General features: G+C 46.7%; 1 protein-coding gene and 1 pseudogene across 1 annotated transcript in view; one reads left to right on the forward strand and one right to left on the reverse strand.

The window, feature by feature from the left end:
* Positions 1 to 25,206, reverse strand: part of LOC144580306 (uncharacterized) — a 126,334-nt gene that overhangs the window by 12,536 nt on the left and 88,592 nt on the right. The window contains exons 4-7 of the mRNA XM_078356381.1: positions 18,432 to 23,306; positions 17,088 to 17,218; positions 15,951 to 16,151; positions 5,331 to 5,483 (exon numbers count right to left, since the gene is read on the reverse strand). Coding sequence (XP_078212507.1) covers positions 5,331 to 5,483; positions 15,951 to 16,143 — 346 coding nt within the window. The 5' untranslated portion in view covers positions 16,144 to 16,151; positions 17,088 to 17,218; positions 18,432 to 23,306. The remainder of the gene's footprint in view (positions 1 to 5,330; positions 5,484 to 15,950; positions 16,152 to 17,087; positions 17,219 to 18,431; positions 23,307 to 25,206) is intronic.
* Positions 11,650 to 11,747, forward strand: LOC144580479 (small nucleolar RNA U13; annotated as a pseudogene).

The raw sequence follows: 25,206 nt of genomic DNA on the forward strand, positions 1-25,206 counted from the left end.
CAAATCCACAGAATAGACATTCTTCTCAGCACCACATCACATCTACTCTAAAATTGATCACATAACTGGAAGTAAATCACTCCTCAGCAAATGCAAAACAACAGAAATCATAACAGACAGTCTCTCAGACCACAGTGCAATCAAATTCGAATTCAGAATTCAGAAACTAAGAACCATACAGCTTCACAGAAACTGAACAACTGGCTCTTAAATATTGACGGGATAAACAATTAAATGAATGCAGAAATAAAGATGTTTTTTGAAACTAACAAGAACGAAATCAAAATATACCAGAATCACTAGGACAAATTTAAAGCAGTCTCTAGAGAAAAATATATAGCAATAAATGCCCACACGAGAAGCAAGGAGAGATCCAAAATTGACACCCTATCATCATAATTGAAAGAGCTAGGGGAGCAAGATCAAAAAAACTCAAAACCTAGCTGAAGACAAGAAATAACTAAGATCAGAGCAGAGCCGAAGGAGATAGAGACACAAAAAACCCTTAAAAAAAAATTAATAAATCCAGGAGCTGGTGTTTAGAAAATATCAACAAAATAGACAGACCACTGGCCAGGTTAATAAAAAAGAAAAAAGTGAATAATCAAATCGATGCAATATACAATGATAAAGGGGATATCACCACAGAAATTCAAGCCATCATCAGAAATTACTACAAACAACTCTATGCACATAAACTAGTAAACCTGGAAAGAATGAATAAATTCCTGGACACCTGCATCCTCCCAGGCCTAAACCAGGAAGAAGTCAAAACCCTGAAAAGACCAACAACAAGGTCTGAAGTTGAGGCAGCAATTAAGACCCTACCACCCAAAAAAAGCCCAGGTCCAGATGGGTTCACAGCCGAATTCTACCAGACATACAAAGAGGAGCTGGTACCATTCCTTCTGAAACTATTCCAGATAATCCAAAAAGAGGGAATCCTTCCCAAATCATTTTATGAGACCAAAGTCATCCTGATACCAAAACACTGCAGAGACTCAGCAAGAAAAGACAACTTCAGGCCAATATTCATGATGAACACAGATGCAAAAATCTTCAATACAATACTGGCAAGCTGATTGCAAGAGCGCATCAAAAAGCTTATCCACCATGATCAAGTAGGATTCATCCCGGGGATGCAAGGCTGGTTCAACATACACAAGTCTATAAATGTAATTTACCACAGAAAGAGAACAAAAGACAAAAACCACATAATTATCTCAATTGATGCAGAGAAGGCCTTTGACAAAATTCAATGACTCTTTATGCTAAAAAAGCCCTCAATAAACTAGGTATTGACTAAACATATCTCAAAACAATAAACCCTATTTATGACAAACCAACAGCTAATATGATACGGAATGGGCAAAAATTAGAAGCATTCCCTTTGAAATCTGGCACTAGACAAGGATGCCCTCTCTCACCACTCGTATTCAACATAGTACTGGAAGTTCTACCCAGAGCAACCAGGCAAGAAAAAAAAAAAAATAAAGTGTAGTCAAATAGAAAAAAACGAAGTCAAATTGTCTCTATTTTCAGATGAAATAATTGTATATCTAAAAGACCCCATCGTCTCAGTCCAAAATCTCCTGAAACTGATAAACAACTTCAGCAAAGTCTCAGGATATAAAATCAATGTACAAAAATCACAAGCATTCCTATACACCAGTAACAGACTTAACAAGAGCCAAATCAAGAACGAACTGCCATTCACAATTGCTACAAAGAAAATAAAATACCTAGGAATACAACTAACAAGGAACGTAAAGGACCTCTTCAAGGAGAACTACAAGCCACTGCTCAACAAAATAAGAGAGGACACAAACAGATGGAGAAACATTCCATGTTTATGGTTAGAAAGAATCAATATCATGAAAATGGCCATACTGCCCAAAGTAATTTACAGATTTAATGCTATCTCTATCAAGCTACCAATGACCTTCTTCACAGAACTGGAAAAAAACACCTTATATAAATAAATTAAAAGGTGTTCATATGGAACAAAAAGAGAGCTCGCATAGCCAAGTCAATTCAAAGCAAAAAGAACAAAGCAGGAGGCATCACACTACTGGAGTTCAAACTATATTACAAGGCTACAGTAATCAAAACAGCATGGTACTGGTACCAAAACAGAGATATAGATCAATGGAGCAGAGCAGAGGCCTTGGAGGCAACACAACATTATCTACAACCATTCAATCTTTGAAAAACCTGACAAAACAAGCAATGGGAAAAGGAGTCTTTGTTTAGTAAATGGTGTTAAGAAAACTGGCTAGCCATGTGCAGAAAGCAGAAACTGGATCCCTTCCTGACACCTTACACTAAAATTAACTCCAGATGGATTAAAGACTTAAACATAAGACCTAACATTATAAAAACCCTTGAAGAAAACCTAGGCAAAACCATTCAGGACATACTTGTAGGCAAGGACTTCATGAACAAAACACCAAAAGCATTGACAACAAAAGCCAAAATAGACAAATGGGACCTAATCAAACTCCACAGCTTCTGCACAGCAAAAGAAACGTCATTAGAGTGAATTGGCAACCAACAGAATGGGAAAAAATTTTTGCAATCTACCCATCTGACAGAGGGCTGATACCAGACGCTACAAAGCACTAAAACAGATTTACAAGAAAAATACGAACAAGCCCATTCAAAAGTGTGCAAAGGATATGAACAGACACTTTACAAAAGAAGACACACATGAGGCCAACAAACATATAAAAAAATGCTCATCATCTCTGGTCATTAGAGAAATGCAAATCAAAGCTACATTGAGATACTGTCTCATGCCAGTTAGAATGGTGATCATTAAAAAACCTGGAGACAACAGATGCTGGAGAGAATGTGGAGAAATAGGAACACTTTTACACTGTTGCTGGGAGTGTCAATTAGTTCAACCATTGTGGAAGACAATGTGGTGATTTCTCAAGGACCTAGAAATAGAAAATCCATTTGACCCAGCAATCCCATTACTGGGTATATATCCAAAGGATTATAAATCATTTTACTATAAGGACACATGCACACGAATGTACACTGCAGCACTGTTTACAATAGCAAAGACCTGGAACCAACACAAATGCCCATCGATGATAGACTGTACAGGGAAAATGTGGCACATATACACCATGGAATACTATGCAGCCATAAAAAACGATGAGTTTATGTCCTTTGTAGGGACATAAATGAACCTAGAAACCATCATTCACAGCAAACTGACACAAGAACAGAAAATCAAACACCACATGTTCTCACTCACAGGTGGGTGTTGAACAATGAGAATACATGGACACAGGGAGGGGAACATCACCCACTGGGGTCTGTAGGGGGGAAATAGGGGAGGGCCGGGGGGGTGGGGAGTTGGGGAGAGATAGCATGGGGAGAAATGCCAGATATCGGTGATGGGGAGGAAGGCAGCACATCACACTTCCAAGTGTATACCTATGCAACAATTTTGCATGTTCTTCACATGTACCCCCAAACATAAAATACAATAAAAAAACTAAAATTATAATTAAAATAAATAAATAAAAAGAAGGTTGGGCCAGGTGCGGTGGCTCACACTTATAATCCCAGCATTTTGGGAGGCTGAGGCCAGTGGATCACGAGGTCAAGAGATCAAGACCATCCTTGCCAAAATGATGAAACCCCGTCTCTACTGAAAATACAAAAATGAGCCAGACATTGTGGTGCATGCCTGTAGTCTCAGCTACTTGGGAGGCTAAGGCAGGAGAATTGCTCAAATATGGAAGGCAGAGGTTGCAGTGAGCCAAGATTGTGCCACTGCGCTCCAGCCTGGTGACACAGCGATGCTCCATCTCAAAAAAAAAAAACACCATTTGCAGGACTGGATATGAAAAGGAAAAAAATGTACAAGATTAAATGCGTGCTGTAGAAGAACCATACCTGTTCATCTGCTGAGCACACCGTGATTCCTAACTCAGCAAAAGGCCCCCCGCTCTGGGAAAACCTGAAAGCGAACTTCTGTTTCCAAAATGCATTTTTACGGTTGGAAATCTGTGTTTCCCAAGCCCTCCTTCCAGTCCTTGGCACTGTGACAAACATTTCTCACCCCTGGGGACGTGGGGCTGGAGATGCAAAAGTGAAAGTCACCAAGGCTGAGTTTCAGCTGCCTGCATCCTTGCAGCCAGGGCCAGAGGGCCGTGAGGGATTTCCTAGCTCCCACCGTCTACGCTGGACTCACAGGGCACGGCTCTGCCGCAGTGGCCCGGCTTACCTCCATGAAGTGATTGCTCAGGGTGGGCCCTGAGTCATTCTCGAATATCTGGCTGACACGGAGATGCCTCTTGTTGCTGCTCTCATCCCAGTGCTTCCTATAGCTCACCTCCAGTTCAAGCGATTCTCCTGCCTCAGCCTCCAGAGAAGCAGGGATTACAAGTAGCCGCCACTACGCCTGGCTAATTTTTGTATTTTAATAGAGATAGGCTTTCACCATGTTGGCCAGGCTGGTCTTTAACTCCTGACCTCGTGATCCACCTGCCTCAGCCTCTGAAAGTGCTGGAATTACAAGCATGAGCCACTGCGACTGGCCTTTTTTTTTTCTTTAACTTATTTATTTTAGAGATAAGATCTCACTCTGCTGCCCAGGCTGGAGTACAGTGGCACATTCTTGGCTCATTGCAACCTCTGCCTCCTGGATGAATAGAAATAAGACTGAGGCTGAAGTGCCAGCCCTGGATTTATTCCTAAATGGCTCTGCTATTGGGAGCAAGTTCATCTCTTTGGGGTTGAGCTTGGGGTATTCAGATCACCACTTGCCAGACTCTGGCGCACTCTGGACATCCCACCTCACCTGGGAACCCACTTTGTAGCTGAAGGCCAAGATCTGTGTGCAGTGGAGCTCGTGGCCCAGCTCCAGCCTGTAGGCACCGTCTAAGCCGTTCTCTGTCTGCAGCCTCTGGCCAGTGCTGCACTGGTGTGTTGGCTGTTTTGCCTGGGCTGTGAGGATCAATCAAGGGACCCCTGCCCTCCTCTGCCAGGCAGCCCCTTTAACAGGGCTCCAAGAGGAGGAGGGCCCAGCCCAGCCTGGCCTCAGTCATGTTTCCCCCACCCTGTGGTCTGCTTCACCTGTCACTCCATTAGAACCTGTTCATAGGGAGGTCTTAAGAGATGGATAAATTCCCCTCAACAGACATTTTTTTTTTAATGAGCAGGTACTAAGTCCTACTCAGAGCCCACAGAATGGCTAATGAAAAATCCTGTGGTGACAGCATATCTTAGCTCGCAGAGCCACAGCCACAGGAACCAGGGCAGGCCCTGCCACCTCAACCTGCCCCACAGCCAGGCACACAGTGCTTTACCCAGGAGGCTGTACTGGATCCTCAGGGAGTTGGTCCACAGCTGGCCCCACTGCTGCAGCAAGCCAAGGGCACACAGCCCCACCAGCCCTGGCACGAAGAGTTTGGCACGCAGGGTGGCCACCCAGCATTCATCCTCCTTCCTTTCCAGCAGTGCTGCAGGGACAGAGAGCAGGCAGGTGAAAGCATTAGCCCCAGGGACCAAAATTCCCAGCCCCAGGCAAAGAGGGAACTCAGGAATACTCCAGGGGCCTTGGGGTTGGGGGCTCCTTGAAGAGTCAACACCTGTGCCCTGCACAACAGCCCACAGACAGGTCTAATCATGGCTCACTGCAGCCTTGACCTCCCAGGCTCAATTGATCTTCCACCTCAGCCTCCCAAGTAGCTAAAACTACAGACATGTGCCACCACATTGGCTAATTTGTGTGTGTGTGTGTGTGTGTGTGTATATATATATGTGTGTGTGTATGTACACACACACACACACACACACACATACATACATACATACATATACACATATTTTTTGTAGAAACAGGAGTCTCACTATGTTTCCCAGGCTGGTCTTGAACTCTGGGCTCAGGAAATCCTCCTGCCTTGTCTTCCCAAAATGCTGGGATTATAGGCATGGGATACCATGCTTGGTCCAAGGATAAAGTAGAATGAGGCCAGGCGCAGTGGTTCATGCCTGTAATCCCAGCACTTTGGGAGGCCAAGGCAGGCAGACTTCCTAAGGTCAGCAGTTCGAGATCAGCCTGGCCAACATAGTGAAACAGCGTCTCTACTAGAAATGCGAAAAAGAAAAGTTAACCATGTATGGCGGCAGGCACCTGTAATCCCAGTTACTCTGGAGGCAGAGGCAGGAGAATCGCTTGAACCCAGGAGGCAGAGGCTGCGGTGAGTCAAGATTGCACCATTGCATTGAGTCCCAACAACACTGTGAGACTGTCTCAAAAAAAAAAAAAAATGTACAATGAAACAAAATCAAATAGGACAGATGACAAAAGAATTAACCACACATCATGGGTCGCTGGGTATATTTCACCTTCTGAAGCTTCTTATTCTGCAACACTGAAGGTCATCCAGAACTCACAGGTGGAAATGGGCCAGCTGTTATGACTTCCAAACACCCACATGAGGTGGTCAACAGCCACCGCTCCAAGTCCCCCCAGCCCCAGCTCCTGTCCTTACCTTGGAATCTTTCAGAACACATAAGTGGCACACCCAGGTGCCACCACCTTGGCTCTGGCACAGTGCCAACATCTGCTCAGCCTGTGTGTGTGTTTTAAATGCCCCATGTATTTTAGGTCAAAATGTTACATGTGCTTCTTATCGTGGGTGAGAATAAAAACTGTCCTAAAGCTGTTATTTTAAGGTTTGTGGGGGAGGTTGGAGGTTGGGGGAGGTTCTGGGGGCTCACACTGAGCCTGCATCTGTCCTTAGATGGGATGTTGATATTAAGAGGCAGGAGTGATGAGAACCATCAGGAGGCATTTGGCCCGCACCCTAGCCTGGCCATGTAGGAGACAGGGCACAAGGGGTCTCATCGCCTACCTGTCAGGTGGGCTTGGTCATTCAGCAGATGGCTCAGCGATGCAGAGAGGCCAGCTTGCTGTGCACCTGCTGCATGAGGTTCCCTGTAAAAATGACAGGGCTGGCCCCATCACCAGTTTCATCTCCAACTGCACCTGGAACTGCTTGGCCTTGTCAACAATGGGTGGCTGCAGGTCACTATAGCCCTGAAAAGGCCTTGGTGTCACCTGGAATGGCAGGCTTGGCCAGCAAGACCAGCCATGATCATACAAGCTGGGACCAGAGAGATGGCAGGAGACAGCCAAGCTAATGGCTTTGTATGCCAATCCTTCCCAGTTTTTTATTTTTCTTAAGATGGAGTCTCATTCTGTTACCCAGGCTGGAGTGCAGTGGTGGGATCCTGGTTCAATGCAACCTTTGTCTCCTGGGTTCAGGTGATTCTCCTGCCTCAGCCTCCCAAGTAGCTGAAATGACAGGCACACACCACAGTGCCCAGCTAATTTTTCTATTTTTAGTAAAGACAGGGTTTTGCCATGTTGGCCAGTCTGGTCTCAAACTCCTGAGCCCAAGTGATTTGCCCGCCTTGGCCCCCAAAGTGCTGGAATTACAGGCGTGAGCCACTGTGCCTAGTCCTTCGTCAATTTTTTAACTGCAGATTTCTCAAATTTAGAAACCTGTGTTACAAACTCAGACATATATACAAAGGACTCCTCTTTTCTCCTTGACAACCCCCCTCATTGGATCTATCAAAAACTCAGTTGACCGTCGCTATGTGACTAGAACCAACCCCATCTCTCACCTCTGCTGCACACCAGCTCCAGCCCTGGTCATTCCAACTATCTCACTGCAACATCCTCCTGGCTCTCCCGGCTCCCATCCTGCCACTGGCAACGGATCTCCACGTGGTGACCAGACACGTCCAACCATGGCACACTAGCATTTCTTACAGTACACCCCAAAGTCCTGAGGCCAGTGAAGCCAGAACTTTGTTGGTCATTGGTGCAGACACTGGCAGGGGGGCCATGGGGACAGTTCACTACACTCCAAGGCCCCACATGGGAGATCCTCTAGAAAAGCCATGAGCAACTACAAATATCATCTTTGATGGCCCCGCCAGACGGTGAACAAACCCCACCCATCCCTCTCATAGCCACTAGCTAGTCAGTTCACCAAAAGTATGTCAAAACAATACTATTACCAGACCCTCACTACTTAACGCTGTGTTTCCCTGATCCCCACCGACATGTGTGCAGACGTGTGTATGAATGTGTGTGCATCTGTGTACAGATGTATCTGTACATGAATGTGTGTAGATGTGTATGTATACAGAAATACCAAAATACACAAATATGTGTGTATGAATGTGTGGATATGAATGTGTATGTACAGTGATGTGTACATGGTAGTGTCTATATTTAGATATGTGTATGAATGTGTGGGTATACAGACATGTGTGTGGATGTATAAAGATGTGTATATATACGGATGTGTGTATATGAATGTATGTGTACAAATATGTCTACATGTGGATGTAGATGCTCACAGATTTTCCTGCTGACAGGCATATCCTAGTGCTGGCTTTCTCCAGTGTGTATCAGAGACTGCGTGGTGGTGTCAGAGCTTCCTCAGGGTGCACGTGAACAAGAGCACAGAATTTCTCTCCCAAACCACTACATTTTGCAGATTAAAGAGAACACTAGTCACAAATGCGTCAGGTCAGCAGGCATAAACTGGGGCTCTGCAGGCAAACCAGGACCCAACCTTGACCCACACGGGGACGGGGTGCCAAACAGAACACTTCCCAGACCAACCCTAAATCCCACAAACTTTAAGGCTGAATTCAAGCCTCGAACCCCTGGGCCCAGAAATTCGAGTTTGAACCCAAGCTCTGGCACTTTGTATTCAAGAACTCATCTGCCTCAGTTTCCTTATCTTATATGGGGTTACAAAGAGGACTTGAAGAAGGGACCTCCTGCCTGCTGGAACATGCCCCAGAAAGTTAGAGTGCCAGCTGTTACTGTAATTTTGATGAGTCTGGGGCAGATGGAAGTAGAATTTCTCCAAATGCAAATAAACATTTCCAGACTTCAGACAGCTCTATAGGGAGTGGAAGGAAGGTCCAAGGGAAGGTACAGGCAATCTGTGCTTGCACATTTAGCAAATAACAAGACATTCAAGGTCCCCTGGGGGTTCTGGAAATGAGGCAGAAGTCTCAGCCATCAGACAGGTGGGGCTTTAGCAGGAAGACGGCTCTCCCCTGACATGAGTCTTCACCCAGGCTGATGGCACAGGTGGAAGTGGAGAGAGTATTTATGCAGCAAGACATCCAGCCTGGCTTCAGACTCTCCACTCCAGGCCTCTGAGAAGACACTGGAAACTGAGGCAGAATTGGGCGATCCACTGCTGAACGTGCCCAGTGGTCATGCCTGGTGGGATCAAGTCTAAAGCTGCTATTTGTACCTGGCTGGAGTACAGTGGCACGATCTCGACTCACTGCAACCTCCACTTTCCAGATTCAAGCAATTAACCTGCCTCACCCTCCTGAGAAGCTTGGCCTACAGTCGTGCACCATGCCCAGTTAAGTTTTGTATTTTTGGTAGAGACAGGGTTTCTCCTTCTTGGTCAGCCTAATCCCAAATTCCTGACTTCATGTGATCCTCCTGCCTCAGCCTCCCAACATTTGTTTACCTTTTGAAGTCACCAATCTGCGTGAAAAGGGGGTAGAAGTTTTAAATCTTCTCCCCAGGATAAAGGAGACAGACACGAAACTTCAACACAATGACAAGGGCTTCAAGTGACTTTCTAAGTTCCATCCAGATACCCTTGGGTACAATCCCTTGAAAAGCACCTACTAAGATAAAAATGAGCCTGGACAACATAGTAAGACCCATCTTCACAAAAAAGAAAATAAATAATAGAAAGGCATGGAGGCACAGGTCTTAGTCCCAGCTACGTGGGAGGCTGAGGCAAGAGGATCACTTGGGCCCAGGGGTTCAAGGCTGCAGTGATTTAGGATCATGCCATTGCATAGAAGACCTTGTAAAAGAAAGAGAAAAGTGGGGGAGAGAGAAAAGGAGGCGAAGAGAGGGGGAAAAGACATGGGGGAAAGGGAGGGAAAGAGGTACGAAGAGAAAAAGAGAGGAATAGAGAGAGGAGGGAAAGGAAAGAAGAGAAAAGGAAAGAAAAAAGAAAGGAAGAAAAGAGAAAAGAAATGAGAAAAACATATAAACTTTGTGGCCAGGGAATTCCACTGTTATGAATTTACTCTGGAGAGAGAATTGTGTTCACCACAGAATAATTATAGCAGAAAACCTGGGAAAAACTCAAGAGTACTTCATTAAGAAACTACATGAATACATTTCATTCCATGGACTGTTACACGATCATTTGCACTACACGGGAGACTCTGATTTTTTTAGGTGGATATATTAACTCCACGTGCTGATTGTGTGCATAGATTATCTTGGAAAGGAATCACCAAAAAACCCTAACAGCGATTGGCTTTGAGGAGGCGTGAGAGAGTGGCTTTAAGGCTGCACCAACACCAACCAATAGAACTTTTTTGCAATAAGGACCATATTTCTGGGCCATCTGCAGCTGTGAAGCACCTGAAATGTGGCCCACGCAAACAAAGAACCAAATCCTTCGTTTTCTTTAATGTTAATTTATTTAGATTTTTTTTCTTTTTTGAGATGGAGTCTCGCTCCGTTGCCCAGGCTGGAGTAAAGTTGCGTGATCTTGGCTAACCGCAACCTCTGTCCCCCAGGTTCAAGCAGTTCTCCTGTCTCAGCTTCCCAAGTAAATGGGATTACAGGGGCTCACCACCACATCCGGCTACTTTTTGTGTTTTTAGTAGAGATGGGGTTTCACTATGTTGGTCAGGCTGCTCTCCAACTCCTGACCTCAGGTGAGCCACCAGACTTGGCCTCCCAAAGCACTGGGATTACAGGCATGAGCCACCATATCTGGCCTCACTTAGATTTCAATAAACACATAAGCCACTGGCTGCCATATGGGAAACTCAGATCTATAGTCTTTCATAGTTTTTGAACTTTGAATCATTTAAATGCATGGCCTATTCTTTTTAGTTATAGAACTTAATAGAATAGTATTTAGATTGTATTAATTTAAATGAAATCTACCATAGAATTTAAATTGAACCAGCGAATGTGGATATATAAAAAGATTGCCAAGGTGTGTGTGTGTGTGTGAGTGTGTGTGTGTATTAAGTGTCTGTGTGTGTGTATATATGTATGTATATTTTGTTTTTTGTTTTTATCTTGAGTGAGAGTCTCGCTCTGCCACTCAGTCCGGAGTGCAGTAGTATGAAGTTGCCTCACTGCAACCTCCGCCTTTAGGGTTCAAGTGGTTCTCCTGCCTAAGCTTCCCGAGTCAACGGGGTTACAGGTACACACCACCACCTCCAGCTCATTTTTGTATTTTCAGTAGAGAAAGCGTTATACCATGTTGGCCAGGCTGGTCTTGAATTCCTGACCTCAAGTGGTCCACCTGCCTCGGGGCCTCTTAACGTGCTGAAGATTACAGGCATGAGCCAGGATGCCCAGCTGCAAAGGTGTGTTTTTGAGTAAAATGAACAACTTACAAACAAAAAAATAGGGAACAGCTGGGAGTGGTGGCTCATTCCTATAATCCTAGCACTTTGGGAGGCTGAGGTGAGAAGATCACTGGAGCCCAGGAGGTTGAGGCTGCAGTGAGCCATGATTGCACCACTGCCCTCCAGCCTGAGTAATGTGGCAAGACCCTGCCTCAAGAAAAACTAAAATTAAAAAACCAAAACCTAAACATGACGATTAAGTTTTCAGGTTGTTTTATGATATGTGCGTTCCTCAAAACTTGTTACGATATCATCACCTCACCCATCTGATGCAAAAAAGAAAAAATAAAACCCAGAGACTCAAACTAAAAATATTTGCAAATCTATAGCGTTAGGTGTTGTCCTGTGTCTCCCTGAAAGACACTGAAGCCCTACGCCGCAGGATCTGTGGATGTGACCTCATTTGGAAACAGTCTCTTCACATGTGATTGAGCTAACCTGAGGTAACGAAGGTGAATCCTAATCCCGTGTGCCTGTGTTCTTATAAAAAGGAGATGTGTGGACAAATAAACCTACAAAGGGAAGACAATGTCAAGACAGAGACAGAAGACCACCTACAAGCCGAGGAACTCTGGATGCTCTGAGAATCCATGAGCGAGACCTGGGACAGACCCTCCCTCACAGCCTTCACAGAAAAAAACAATCAATCAATAATCCCTTGATTTTAGACACCTGGCCTCCAGAACTGTGAGAATAAATCTCTGTGGTTGAAGCCACACAGTTTAGGGTACTTTGTTAAGGCAGCACTGGGAAATGAATGCAGAGTTCTTGGGGCACACATCAACACTTCTGAATAAAATTTGGGACATGGCATGCTTGAACTTACAATTTATACTTTTCTCTACTCTGAATTCTTTTTTATTTTTGAGAGACAGGGTCTCACTCTGTCACCCAGGCTGGAGTGCACTGGCACAAGCATGGCTCACTGCAGCCTCCACCTTCTGGGCTCCAGCAATTTTCTTGCCTCAGCCTCCTGAATAGCTGAGACTACAGGCACATGTCACTGTGCCTAATTTTTTAAAAATGTTTTGTAGAGATGAGGACCTGCTATGTTGCCCAGTTTACCTGGGACTCCTAGCCTCAAGTGATCTTCCCACCTTGGTCTCTCAAAGTTTTATAAGCCATTGTAACTGGCTTGCCTTTTTTTTTTTTTTTTTTTTAAAGACAGAACCTTGCTCTATTGCCCAGGCTGGAGTGCAGGGACAAGGTCTCAGCTCACTGCAACCTCCATCTCCTGAGTTCAAGCAATGCTTTTGCCTCAGCCTCACGAGTAACTCAGCTTATAGGCTTCTACCACCACACTCAGCTAATTTTTGTATTTTTATTACATGTGGGTTTCACCAGTGGGCCAGGCTGGTCCCGAACTGCTGACTTCAGGTGATCCGCCCACTTCAGCCTCTCAAAATGCTACCATTGTGGTTCAGTGCAACCTCTGCTCCTGGGTTCAAGCAATTCTCCTGCCTCAGCCTCCCAAGTAGCTGGGATTACAGGTTCCTGCCACCATTGCCAGTTTTTGTACCTTTAGCAGAGATGGTGTTTCACCATGTTGGCCAGGCTGGTCTTGAACTCTCGACCTCAGGTGATTCACCTGCCTCAGACTTCCAAAGTGCTAGGATAGCTGGCATGAGCCACTGTGCCTGGCCTACTCCTATTATTATTACATTGTAATATATAATAAAATACTTACACAACTCACCATAACGTAGAATTAGTGGGAGCCCTGAGCTTGTTTTCCTGAAACTAGATGGTCCCTTCTGGGGGTGATGGGAGACAGTGACAGATCAACAGGCATTGGATTCTCATAAGAAGCTCACTGTCCAGCTCTCTCGAATGTACTATTTACAGTAGGGTTTGCGCTCCTATGAGACTCTAACAATGCCACCGATCTGACAGGAAGTGGAGCTCAGGTGGTGATGCCAGCAATAAGGAGTGGCTGTGAACACAGATGAAACCTCCCTCGCCCACCCGCTGCTCACCTGCTGTGCTGTCTGCCCAGCTTCTAACAAGGAAGCCAGGCGCGGTGGCTCACACCTGTAATCCCAGCACTTTGGGAGACTGAGGCAGGTGGATTACCTGAGGTCGAGAGTTCGAGACCAACCTGACCAATGTAGAGACACCCTGTCTCTACTAGAAATACAAAAATTTGTATTTCTAGTAGAGAGAAAGGAGCCAGGCATGGTGGCTCATACCTGTAATCCCAGCTACTTGAGAGTCTGAGGCAGGAAAGTCACTTGAATCTGGGAGACAGAGGTTGCAGAGAGCCAAGATTACACCATTGCATTCCAGCCTGGGCAACAAAAGCAAAACTTCGTGTCAAAACAACAACAACAACAAAAAGAAGCCAGGGTGCAATGGCTCACACTTGTAATCCCAGCACTTTGGGAGAATGAGGAGGGCGAATCACCTGAAGTAAGGAGTTTGGGACCAGCCTGGCCAACGTGGTGAAACCTGTCTCTACTAAAAATACAAAAATTAGCCAGGTGTGGTGGTACATGCCTGTAATCCCAGCTACTCAGGAGGCTGAGGCAAGAGAATTGCTTGAACCTCGGAGGTGGAGGTGACATTTACCTGAGATCACACTGCTGCACAGAGTGAGACTCTGTCTCAAAAAAAAAGGAAAAAAAAAAAAGGCTACAGACTGGTACTGATCCATGGCCAGGAGGGTTGGGGACCCCAGCTGTAGACAATATGAAATGATCAAATCAGGGTAACAGACAGTCATCACCTCAAATATTTATCAAATCCTTCTCTTCTGGCTATCTTGAAATAGTCAAATAAATTCTCATTCACTGTAGTTTCCCTTGTGCGCTATGGATTACTGTAACTTATTTCTTCTATCTAGGCCTTCTGGTCTTTCATTCTGTTTTTTAAGATTATTTTCATTTATTTCTGAGACAGTCTCTCTCTTTCTGCCAGGCTACAGTGCAATGACATAATCTTGACTCACTGCAACCTCCACCTCCTGGGTGCAGGCAATTTTCCTGCCTCAGCCTCCTGAGTAGCTGGGAGTACAGGCGTGCATCACCATTCCTAGCTACCTTTTTTTTTTTTTCGTAGTGATGGGGTTTCACCATGTTGTCCAGGCAGGTCTCAAACTCCTGACCTCAGGCAATCCACCCACCTCAGCCTCCCAAAGTGCTAGGATTACAGGCATGAGCCACAGTACCCGGTCACTTATTCATTCTTACATTCATTCATTCTATGAATAACTACTGCCTGGTTATTATATACCTGGCAGAGTTCCGGGCTCTGGGGAAACAGCAATGAGCAAAACAAAGTTGCTGCTGTCTTAATGGATCCATCGTTCTAATGAGGAGGAAAGAGACAGGCAATCCATGAAGAAACCATAAACACAAACAGCACATCAGGTGAGAGCGCTGTGAAGAATAAATACTAAAGTGGGTACGGCCAGGTGCAGTGGCTCACACCTGTAGTCTCAGCACTTTGGGAGGCTGAGGTGGATGGATCCCTTGAAGTTAGGAATTCAAGACCAGCCTGGCCAACATGGTGAAATGCCATCTCTACTAATAGTACAAAAAAAAAAAAAAAAAAAAAAGACCCAAGTGTGGTGGCACCTGCCTGTAATCTTAGCAACTCAGGAGGGTGAGGTGGGAGGATTGCTTGAACTTGGGAAATGGAGGTTGCAGTGAGCCGACATTTCATCACTGCACTCCAGCCTGGGGAACAGAGCAAGACTCTGTCGTCAAAAATAAAACAGTGAAGAGAAATCAGGTGCAGGTTAGAGTGCATTCGCATGAACAAGGGTGCTCTTGTGGTGGAGAAGGTGATAGACATGAGGGCTGAGCCTGGGGACTCCTGGGGAGAGCAGCATGGGAGGGCCCTAGGTATTGGTTCCATTTGTGGTCCTTTTGTTTAGATTTGATTTGTTTTTGACACAAAGTCTTGCTCCATCGCCCAGGCTGAAGTGAAGTGGCACAATCTTGGCTCACTGCAATCTCCACTAACCGGGTTCAAGCCACCTCAGTCTCCCAAAGAGATGGGATGGCAGGTGTGAGTCACGTGCCCGGCCTATGCATCAACATGTTTAAATTCTTCTGAAAACTGTGCTTTAGAAAGAGTGTTCTGAAAGACATAGGAAATAAATGACAGAATGGCAGGGCAAGGATCACATCAGTGACAGGGTGGCTGTGGAGATTTGCTGGCCAGCAGCAGGAAAGCCACTCAGACCCTGGATTCTACCTCTGCAGCCTGTCTGCACCTGAACCCTCCTGCCCACATCAGTGGAAGCCTGGAACTCTCAGAAAAGCAGACCTCACCTGCCGCTGCCACTTTCACCAGAATGATGTGATTCATTCATTCACACAGAAGACAGCAGGAACCCTGAGAAAACAGGATCCAGAATGTGTGGGTTTTGATGGACAGTGTGGTAGGATCTGGGAGGCTCCACCTGCCTCACCTCCTGAGCCCCACACTCCTTCCCCAGTCCTGCTCGGCATAGAGATTAGTGACATTACCAGAAAGGTAGATGCTTGGAAGGACACCAGCAACACGGAGAAGAGGAGGCCAGAGGTCCACAAGGCACCCAGCTCCTGGCCTCGGATGACCAGGACTGTCCAGAAAGGCTCCCTCACAGCCAAGAAACTTGATGATCCTCAAGTTCCTGAGGATGGAGCTGGAGGGCTGGGCCCACAAGTCCTTCTGCCTCATTTGCTCTCCTGGGGTTGGAGGGAAAAGAGCGATGAACACACGGCTGGTCCAGAATTTTCCCCTGCACCCTGACAGTAACCCTGCGGTGAATCCCACTGATCCCACCAACTGCATACCAAAGCTGTCTTCCTCTCTGCATCTCTGACCCTCAGTCCTGATCCATCTACCATCATCCCGTGCCTGAACTCCTGCAGGAACTGACCTGGGACCACTGCCCTCGGGAGGCAGCTTCTGATGCCCAGAGAACAGAGGCTGCCCCTGAGCCCACCTGGGTATGGTGCCATCAGGAAGGCTACCTGGAGGTGGTGTAATGCCTGAGCTACATCTTTCTTTCTTTCTTTCAAATTGTTGGTAAAGTCAGGGGGTCTCACTATGTTTCCCATGTTGGCCTTAAGCTCTTGGGCTGAAGTGATCCTCTGGCCCTGGCCTCCTAATGTGCTGGGATTACAGACTGAGCTACACCTTAAATGACCAGGAGGTAGGTGCTGGGCAGGCAGAGGATGAGGAGATGGGGCCAGGAAGAGGGAGGGAAGGGTTTGAGAAAGGGGGCAGAGAAAACCCAGGCACAGGGAGCAGCATGACTCAGGACACTCCGTGTGGCCAGAGGAGTGCGTGGGCAGGGTCACTCGGCACTTTAGGGTCAGGCAGGAGTCCGGCATCTCCCGTGCTTCACCAGGTAAGGGGGGCATTATCAGAAGGCAGCTGCCAGGAGAAGGTTTATTTTTTGTTTTTTTGAGGGAGTCTTGCTCTGTTACCAGGCTGGAGTGCAGTGGTGCGATCTCAACTCACTGTAACCTCTGCCTCCCGTGTTCAAATGATTCTCCTGCCTGAGATTCTAGAGTACCTAGGATTATAGTTGCCTGCCACCATACTCAGCTAATCTTTGTGTTTTTAATAGAGAGATCATTTTGCCATTTTGGCCAGGCTGGTTTTGAACATCTTACCTCAGGAGATTCGCCTGCCTCGATCTCCCAAAGTGCTGGGATTATAGGTGTGAGCCACCATGCCCGGAGGCAGCCATGCCGGAGGCTGGAGAAACAGTCCAAGTGACAGATGGACATTGGGACAGCTGGGCCTAGAGAGGAAATAAGTTCCTTTCCTCCATCCCCCTTCCCTCCCTCTCCCCCACCTTTCTTTCTTTTCTTCCCTACTTCTTTCTTCTGCTTTCCTGCCTTTCTTTCTGCCCTCTTTTTTCCCCCTCTCCTTCATTCTTCCTTCCTTCCTCATTCCTTCTCTTCCTCTTTCAACTCTTTCCTTCCCTCCATCTGTCCTCCCCTTTCCTATCTTTCCTTCCCTCCATTTCACCCCTCCCCTCCTTCCTTTCTTCCCATCCCTCCCTTCTTCCCTCCTCCCTCTCTTCTTCAGTAGTTCTCGAACACTGGTCCAGCAACTTCTGCATGCCGAGCACTAACTAGATACTGAGTCTGCCACAGGGAGTGGCCCGTGCTGCTGTGGAGCTTGCAGTCTAAGGAGAGCAATGCCATCAGCCCCTGCCAGGAGCTTTTTGCAGGGCCCTTTAGGAAGTGGGAAGTGTTGGGGAAAAGCAAAAACAAACCCAGAATAGGCCAAGGAAGGGAGCTGCTTGGAGGAGAGAGATGGGTGGGCCATGTCCTTGCTGGACGATGGTGAGGGAGGTGGCCCTGACTGCAGGGGGTGCTGGAGGGGTCAAGGTCTTCTGGAGTGAGGGTGGTCCAGGTGGAGGGAACAGCTAAAGCAGATGCCTGGATAGATGTGTGAACATCAGGCAGGTGTGAGGATGGGGAAGGGGGTAGGTGGGAAAGGGAGGGAGATGGATGGAAGGTGAGGCTGGAGGCAATGAGGCAGTTCAGGGCAGGCCAGGTGGGCCACAGTGGGGCCTTTGGCTCAGACTGAGGAAAACAGGGGCATTGTGGGTCTGAGCAGAGGAGGGTACAATGGATTCAGCTCACACAGGTCTCCTGTGGCTGGAAGTAGAGAAAGGCTGGGGCAGAAGTAAGGAGTGAGCCAGGGCCTTGCTGCTGGATGCATTTTCAAGATGACTCCAAGCAAATCTGCTGACTGATGGGGTGCAGGAGAAAAAGGCATTAATCTGACCCAGGGCCTGGGATCTGAACACTGGAGGGTTGAGCCACCATCCAATGTGATGGGGAAGGAGCGGGGCAGGTCTGCACAATGGGAAACTCACAGAGACAAGAACAAAGCCAGACCCGCTGGCTCCCACTCAGCTCTGCCCTCTTCATCACCCACACCAGAGCCTGTGTCTTTCTCCCCACTTCCTGCGTGGTCCGTCTTTTTCCCAAAAGCCAAACCTGACAGTGAATCCTCTTCTTGGTGATGAAGAAACTCAGAGGCAGGCGGCTCAGGAAGAGAGCGATGGTGGAGAGATCCAGGAGCTGGGGACAGAGGGGACAGAACATCAGGAGATCCCGAGGAGCCCAGCTGTTAGAGGCCTGTGAACCACAGCAGCTCCGTCTTGAATAGGAGCTGGGTAAAAGGAGGCTGAGACCTACTGGGCTGCATTTCCAGGCGGTGAAGGCATTCTGAGTCACAGGATGAGACAGCAGGGCAGCACAGAATACAGGTCACAAAGACCTTGCCAGTAAAACAGGCTGCAGTAAAGAAGCCAGCCCAAAACCCACCAAAACAAAGATGGCGACCAGAGTGACCTCTGCTCGTCCTCACTGCTACATTGTCACCAGCACCATGATGGTTTACAAATGCCATGGCAACATCAGAAAATTTTCCTATATGATCTGAAAAGGGGGAGTCATGAATAATCTACCCCTCGTTCAGCATGTCATGAAGAAATGGCCCTAAAGATGGGCACCAGTGTCTTCTGGGCTGCTCTATGGAGTAGCCATTCTATCTTTTCTTTCCTAAAAAACTTTTTTTTTAGGAAATAATAAACTTGCTCTGTGGCTCACACCTGTAATCCCAGCACTTTGGGAGGCTGAGGCAGGTGGATCACCTGAGGTCAAGAGTTTGAGATCAGCCTGGCCAACATGGTGAAACCCCGTCTCTACTAGAAGTATAAAAATTAGCCAGGTGTGATGACATGCACTTGTAATTTCAGCTACTCAGGAGGCTGAAGCAGGAAAATCACTTGAACCCGGGAGGCGTAGGTCGTACTGAGCCAAGATCACACCACTACCCTCTATCTAGCCTAGGCAACAGAGTGAGACTTCATCTCAAAAACAAAACAAAATAGCAAAACAAGCAAACAAATTTTCATTTTACCCTCATGAGGGTTGTCAGACTTAGCAAATCATCATACAGATACCCAGTTACCTTTGAAGACAGAGTGAGGTTTTAGTTTAAGTCTCGTGCATTATTTGAAACATACACTGAGAGTTCGAAACTCTCACTTCACTGGATGTCCTGTTTTCTCTGGCAACCCTGCTCCCTACCAACGTGGTGCTTTTAAGATACTTATCTCTCCCCTCTCAGCTTTGGTTCCTATATTTGGAAAATGTGGAAGTGGGAGGTAGAATAAATAATTTTTTTAAGTTGCTCTGACTTTCTGAGAGTCATTCACAGGTTACTTGAACCCATTCTCTCACCAAGTCCCACCCCAACTCCAGTCTGCATGCCTCAGTTTCCCCTCTCAGTCCTTAGGAACACTATTTTTTTTTTTTTTGAGATGGAGTCTCGCTCTGTTACCCAGGCTGGAGTGCAGAGTCGCAATCTTGGCTCACTGCAACCTCTGCTTCCCAACCAATTCTGCTGTCTCAGCCTCCCGAGTAGCTAGGATGACAGATGTGCATCACTATGCCTGGCTAATTTTTGTATTTTTAGTACAGACAGGGTTTCACCATGTTGCCAGGCTGGTCTCGAACTCCTGGCCTCAAGTGAACTCACTTCAGCCTCCCTAAGTGCTGGGATTACAGGTTTGACTCACTCTACCCAGCTCAAAGCAAGTACAACAATATTTTCTAAGGTTGGATCCGTTTGTTTCATTTATGCAGCAATGGCGTCACCTGGTGGCTTCATGGAGAAGTGCCCTAAGGGTAAACCACCTACAGCAGGGTTTAAAAAAACACTCAAAGGAATCTGACAGAAGATGAGCCTTTTGGCCAGGGCGGTGGCTTGTGCCTGTAATCCCAGCACTTTGGGAGGCTGAGGCGGGTGGATCACGAGGTCAAGATCAAGAGTTCGAGATCATCCTGGTCAACATGGAGAAACTCCGTCTTTACTAAAGATACAAAAATTAGCTGGGAATGGTGGCGTACACCTGTAGTCCCAGCTACTTGGTAGGCTGAGGCAGGAGAATTGCTTGAACCCAGGAGGTGGAGGTTGCGGTGAGCCAAGATCATGCCATTGCACTCCAGCCTGGGCAACAAGAGCGAATCTCCATCTCAAAAAAAAAAATAAATAAAAAAATAAAGAAGATGAGCATCTCTCTCTGGAGGAAAAATGTTCATTAAACTAGCAACCTCAGTATTCACCCCTCCTTCACCAGGATCTCATGGTGATGTTAGAAGCTGTCTACCAAGAGGCAGGAAAAGTGCACAGGGAAAGTGACACAGTGCATTATCTGCAGATATCTTGGTCTTCTCTGAATTTTTTTTGAGGGTGAGTTGCTCTGTCCCTCAGGCTGGGTTACAGTGGTGTAATCTCGTCTAGCATCAACTTATTCCTCTTGCGTTCAAGTGATTCTCCTGCCTCAGCCTCCTTAGTAGCTGGGATTACAGGCACATTCAACCATGCCCGGTTCATTTTTGTATTTTTAGCAGAGACAAGGTTTCATCATGTTAGCCAAGCTTATCTTGAACTCTCGACCTTAATTGATCTGTCCACCTCAGCCTCCCAAAGTGCTGGGATTACAGGCATGCACCCTCATATCTGGCAGAAGGATCAGGTTTTCTCATTTTATTTTTATTTTTTAGACAGTGTCTTACTCTGTCACCCAGGCTGGAGTACAATGGTGTGGTCTTGGCTCACTACAACCTCCACTTCCCAGTATTCTCTGGCCTCAGCCTCTCGAGTTGCTGGGACTACAGGCATATGCCACCACACCTGGCTAATTTTTGTATTTTTGGTAGAGATGGGGTTTTACTATGTGGGTCATGATGGCCTCAAACTCCTGACCTTTGGTGATCCTCCCACCTCGGCCTCCTAAAGTGCTGGGATTAGAGGCGTGAGCCACCATGCCTGGCCATGGGTTTTCATAAACCAAAGCATATTTCTTATCGTGTTTAACGGAATTGTGCCCCAGCCCTGAACTTTCCTTGATTCATCCTCCTTTAAATAGCGAACTTCTCAAAAGGTGTAATGAACATGGAAGAGCCACTGGCTGGGTGGGCTGGGTGGTAGCAGGGGGGCTGGGGTCTCAGCAGTTGGCATCCCCTTTCCCAGGATGTACTCATGGCCTCATGTAGCTATTTTTTTTATCTCCTAGGTCAGCTTGTCGACACCGTCCGGGTGAAAAAAGGAGACCAGATCTTGTTTTCATCTATGTTCGAAGCCAATATCACCACCCACAACATTGCTGTCATTGTGTGCAAAAGCCTAGAAATACTTAGACCTGGTTTATTAACCATACACCTGCCAGACCCAACCCAGCCAAAACATGAAATCCGCCAGGTGCAGTGACCCAAATCTGTAATCCCAGCACTTTGGGAGGCCAAGGTGGGTGGATCTCCTGAGGTCAGGAGTTTGAGACCAGACTGGCTAACATAGTGAAACCCCACCTCTACTAAAAATATAAAAATGAGCTGGGTTTGCTGGTGCACGCCTGTAATCCCAGCTACTCGAGAGGCTGAGGTTGGGGAATCACTTCAATAGAGGAGGTGGAGGTTGCAGTGAGCCGAGATTGAACCACTGTACTCCAGCCTGGGCAGAGCGCGAGACTCCATCTCAAAAAACCACAGTAACAACAACAAAAACACAAAATCAAACCCCCATCCTTTTTTTTTTTTTTTTTTTTTTTTTTTTTAGAGATAGAGAGGGATTTCCTGTGTTGTCCAGGTTACAGTACAGTGGTACAAACATAGCTCACTGCAGCCTCTTACTCCCAGGCTCAAGCAGTCCTCCTACCTCAGCCTCCTGAGTAGCTGGGATTACAGGTGCATGCCACCATGCCCAGCTAATATTTATGTGTGTGTGTGTGTGTGTGTGTGTGGAGATGGGGTCTCACTATGTTGGCCAGGCTGGCCTCAAACTCTGGGCTTCAAGTGATCCTCCCATCTCCACCTTCCAAAGTGCTGGGATTACAGGCATGAGCCTCTGTTCCTGGCCAAAATCCAACTACACATTCATGAACGACCAAAGGCATGAGCTTCTGTGTTTTAACAATGAAATGGATTATTCCTTGGGTATAACTTTGCTGGGGATGCTGTACAAAGTGCCACAAACAAAGTAGCTTAGAACAAGACAAATTTGTTGTTTCAGGCCAGATGCCATGGCTCATGTATGTAATCCCGATAGGATGACACCCTGTCTCTACTGAAAAAAATACAAGGCCGGGAGTGGTGGCTCACACCTATAACACTAGCACTTTTGGAGGCTGAGGTAGGCAAATCATGAGGTCAGGACTTCAAGACCAGCATGACCAACATGGTGAAACCCTGTCTCTACCAAAAGTACAAACATCAGCTGGGTGTGGTGGCACACATCTGTAATCCTAGCTACTCAGGAGGCTGAGGCAGGAGAACTGTTGAACCCAGAAGGTGAAGGTTGCAGTAAGCTGAAATCACACCACTTTATTCCAGACTGGGGGACAGATCAAGAATCTATCTCAGAAAAAAAAATTAGCCAGGCATGGTTGCATGTGTCTGTGTTCCCAAGCTACTCAGGAGACTGAGGTGGAAGGATTTCTTGAGCCAGGGAGAATGAGGCTGCAGTGAGCTGAGATCATGCCACTGCACTCTAGCCTGGGTGGCAGAGCGAGACCCTGTCTCAATAAATTAATAAATAGAATAAAATGTTGTCTCCCAGTTGGGAGGCCGGAAGTGTAAAGTCAGGTGTCTGCAGCCGGGCTCTCCCTGGAAGCTCTAAGGAAAAATCTGTCCCAGCCTCTCTCCTGGCTCAGGCATCCCTTGACTTACAGTGGCCATTGTCCTTCTATGCATGTCTGTCTCTGTGTGCAAACTTACCTTTGGGCAGTCACGGTGGCTCACACCTATAATCCCAGCACTTTGGGAGGCCAAGGCAGGATTGCTTGAGCCCAGAAGTTCAAGTCCAACCTGGGAAACATAGTGAGATACCATCTCTACATAAAATACAGAAAATTAGCTGGGCATGGTGGAACACAACTGTAGTCTCAGCTACTCAGGAAGCGGAGGTGGGAGGATCAGTTGAACCCAGGAGTTTGAGGCTGCATTGAGCTATGATCACACCACTACACTCCAGCCTGGGTGACAGAACAAGACTGTCTCAAGAAAAAATATTTTATTCTTTCTTTTTCTTTTACTGGCAACAAATTTCCCTTTTAGTAAGGACACCAGTTATGTGGAATCAGGGCCCCACCTTCATGACCCATTTTAACTTGATGACCTCTGTAACAACCCGGTCTCCAGATAAGGTCATGCCTGTAATCCCAGCATTTTGGAAGGCTGAGGTGGGAGGATCACTTGAGGCCAGGAGTTCAAGACCAGTCTGAGCAACATAGTGAGATTTCACCTCTACAAAAACCATAGTAAAAATAGCTGAATGTAGGGGTGTGTACTTGTAGTCCCAGCTCCTTGGGAGGCAGGAGCACAGAGCGAGCCCAGGAGGTCGAGGCTGCAGTCATCTGTGATTGTGCCACTGCACACCAGCTGGGCAACAGCAAGACCCAGTCTGTCTCAAGAGAAGAAAAAAGGTTTGCTGATCAAATGTGGGGCAATTTTTTAAAACTTTAACTCTGCATTTTGTCATATTGCTTAGCTTTTCCACATGAACTCTGTGATTATAACAAGAAAATAACAGTCACATTACTTTTTTTTGAGAAGGAGTTCTGATCTTGTTTCCCAGGCTGGAGTGCAGTGGCATGATCTCTGCTCACTGCAACCTCTGCCTCCTGGGTTGAGCAATTCTCCTGCCTCCACCTCCTGAGTAGGCAAAAATTCTCAATAAACTAGGTATTGATGGAACATATCTCAAAATAATAAAATATATTTACGACAAACCCACAGCCAGTATCACAATGAATGGGCAAAAGCTGGAAGGATTCCCTTCAAAATCTGGTGCTAGACAAGGATGGCCTCTCTCCCCACTCCTACTCAACATAGTATAGGTCCCCAACAACTGAGGGATCTGTGGGGATCGCTCGTATAGGAAGTTCTAGCCAGAGCAATCAGGCAAGAGAAAGAAATAAAGGGTATTCAATTAGCAAACGGGGAAGTCAAATTGTCTCTATTTGCAGATGACATGATTGTATATTTAGAAGACCCCATCATCTCAGCCCAAAATCTCCTGAGATCAGGAGTTTGAGGACAGCCAGACCAACAAGCTGAAACACCAGCTATATTAAAAGTACAAAAATTAGCTGGGCATGGTGCCATGTGCCTTTAATCTCAGCTACTTGAAAGGATGAGGTAGAAGAATGGCTTGAACCCAGGAGGTGAAGGTTGCAGTGAGCTGAGATTACACCACTGCACTGAAGCCTGGGTGGAGTTAAAAAAAAAAAAAAAAAGAAAGAAAATTGGGTTTTGTAGAGACAGGACTCTTCCTGTGTTGTCCAGGCTGGCCTCAAACCTCTGAACTGAAATGATCTTACCACATCAAAATTACAGGTGTGAGCACTCACCCAGCCAACAAACTTGGAGATTGAAAGAGGCTTAAAAGACATAACAATGCTGGGGAACAGTTATGGGCTAAAGATGCATACTAGGACGGCTCTACTCTAAAGAAACAGATGGAGGCCAGGTGTGGTGTCTCACATCTGTAATACCAAACACTTTGGGAGGCCGAAAAGAGAAAAACGCTTGTGCCCAGGAGTTTGGGACCAGCCTGGAAACATAGCCAGGGTGGGCCTGGGGGCTGCTACAGGCCCTCCAGCAAGGGCTGTGGACAGAGTCCCCTAGCCGGAGGGGGGGTCCCTAAGCAGCCAGGGTCTGCCTGGGGGCTGCGGCCTAAGCTTCCAAGCCAGGGTGTCCCTAAGCA

Source organism: Callithrix jacchus, chromosome 19 (assembly GCF_049354715.1).
Source record: "Callithrix jacchus isolate 240 chromosome 19, calJac240_pri, whole genome shotgun sequence".
In the NCBI taxonomy this organism is placed as follows: Eukaryota; Metazoa; Chordata; class Mammalia; order Primates; family Cebidae; genus Callithrix; species Callithrix jacchus.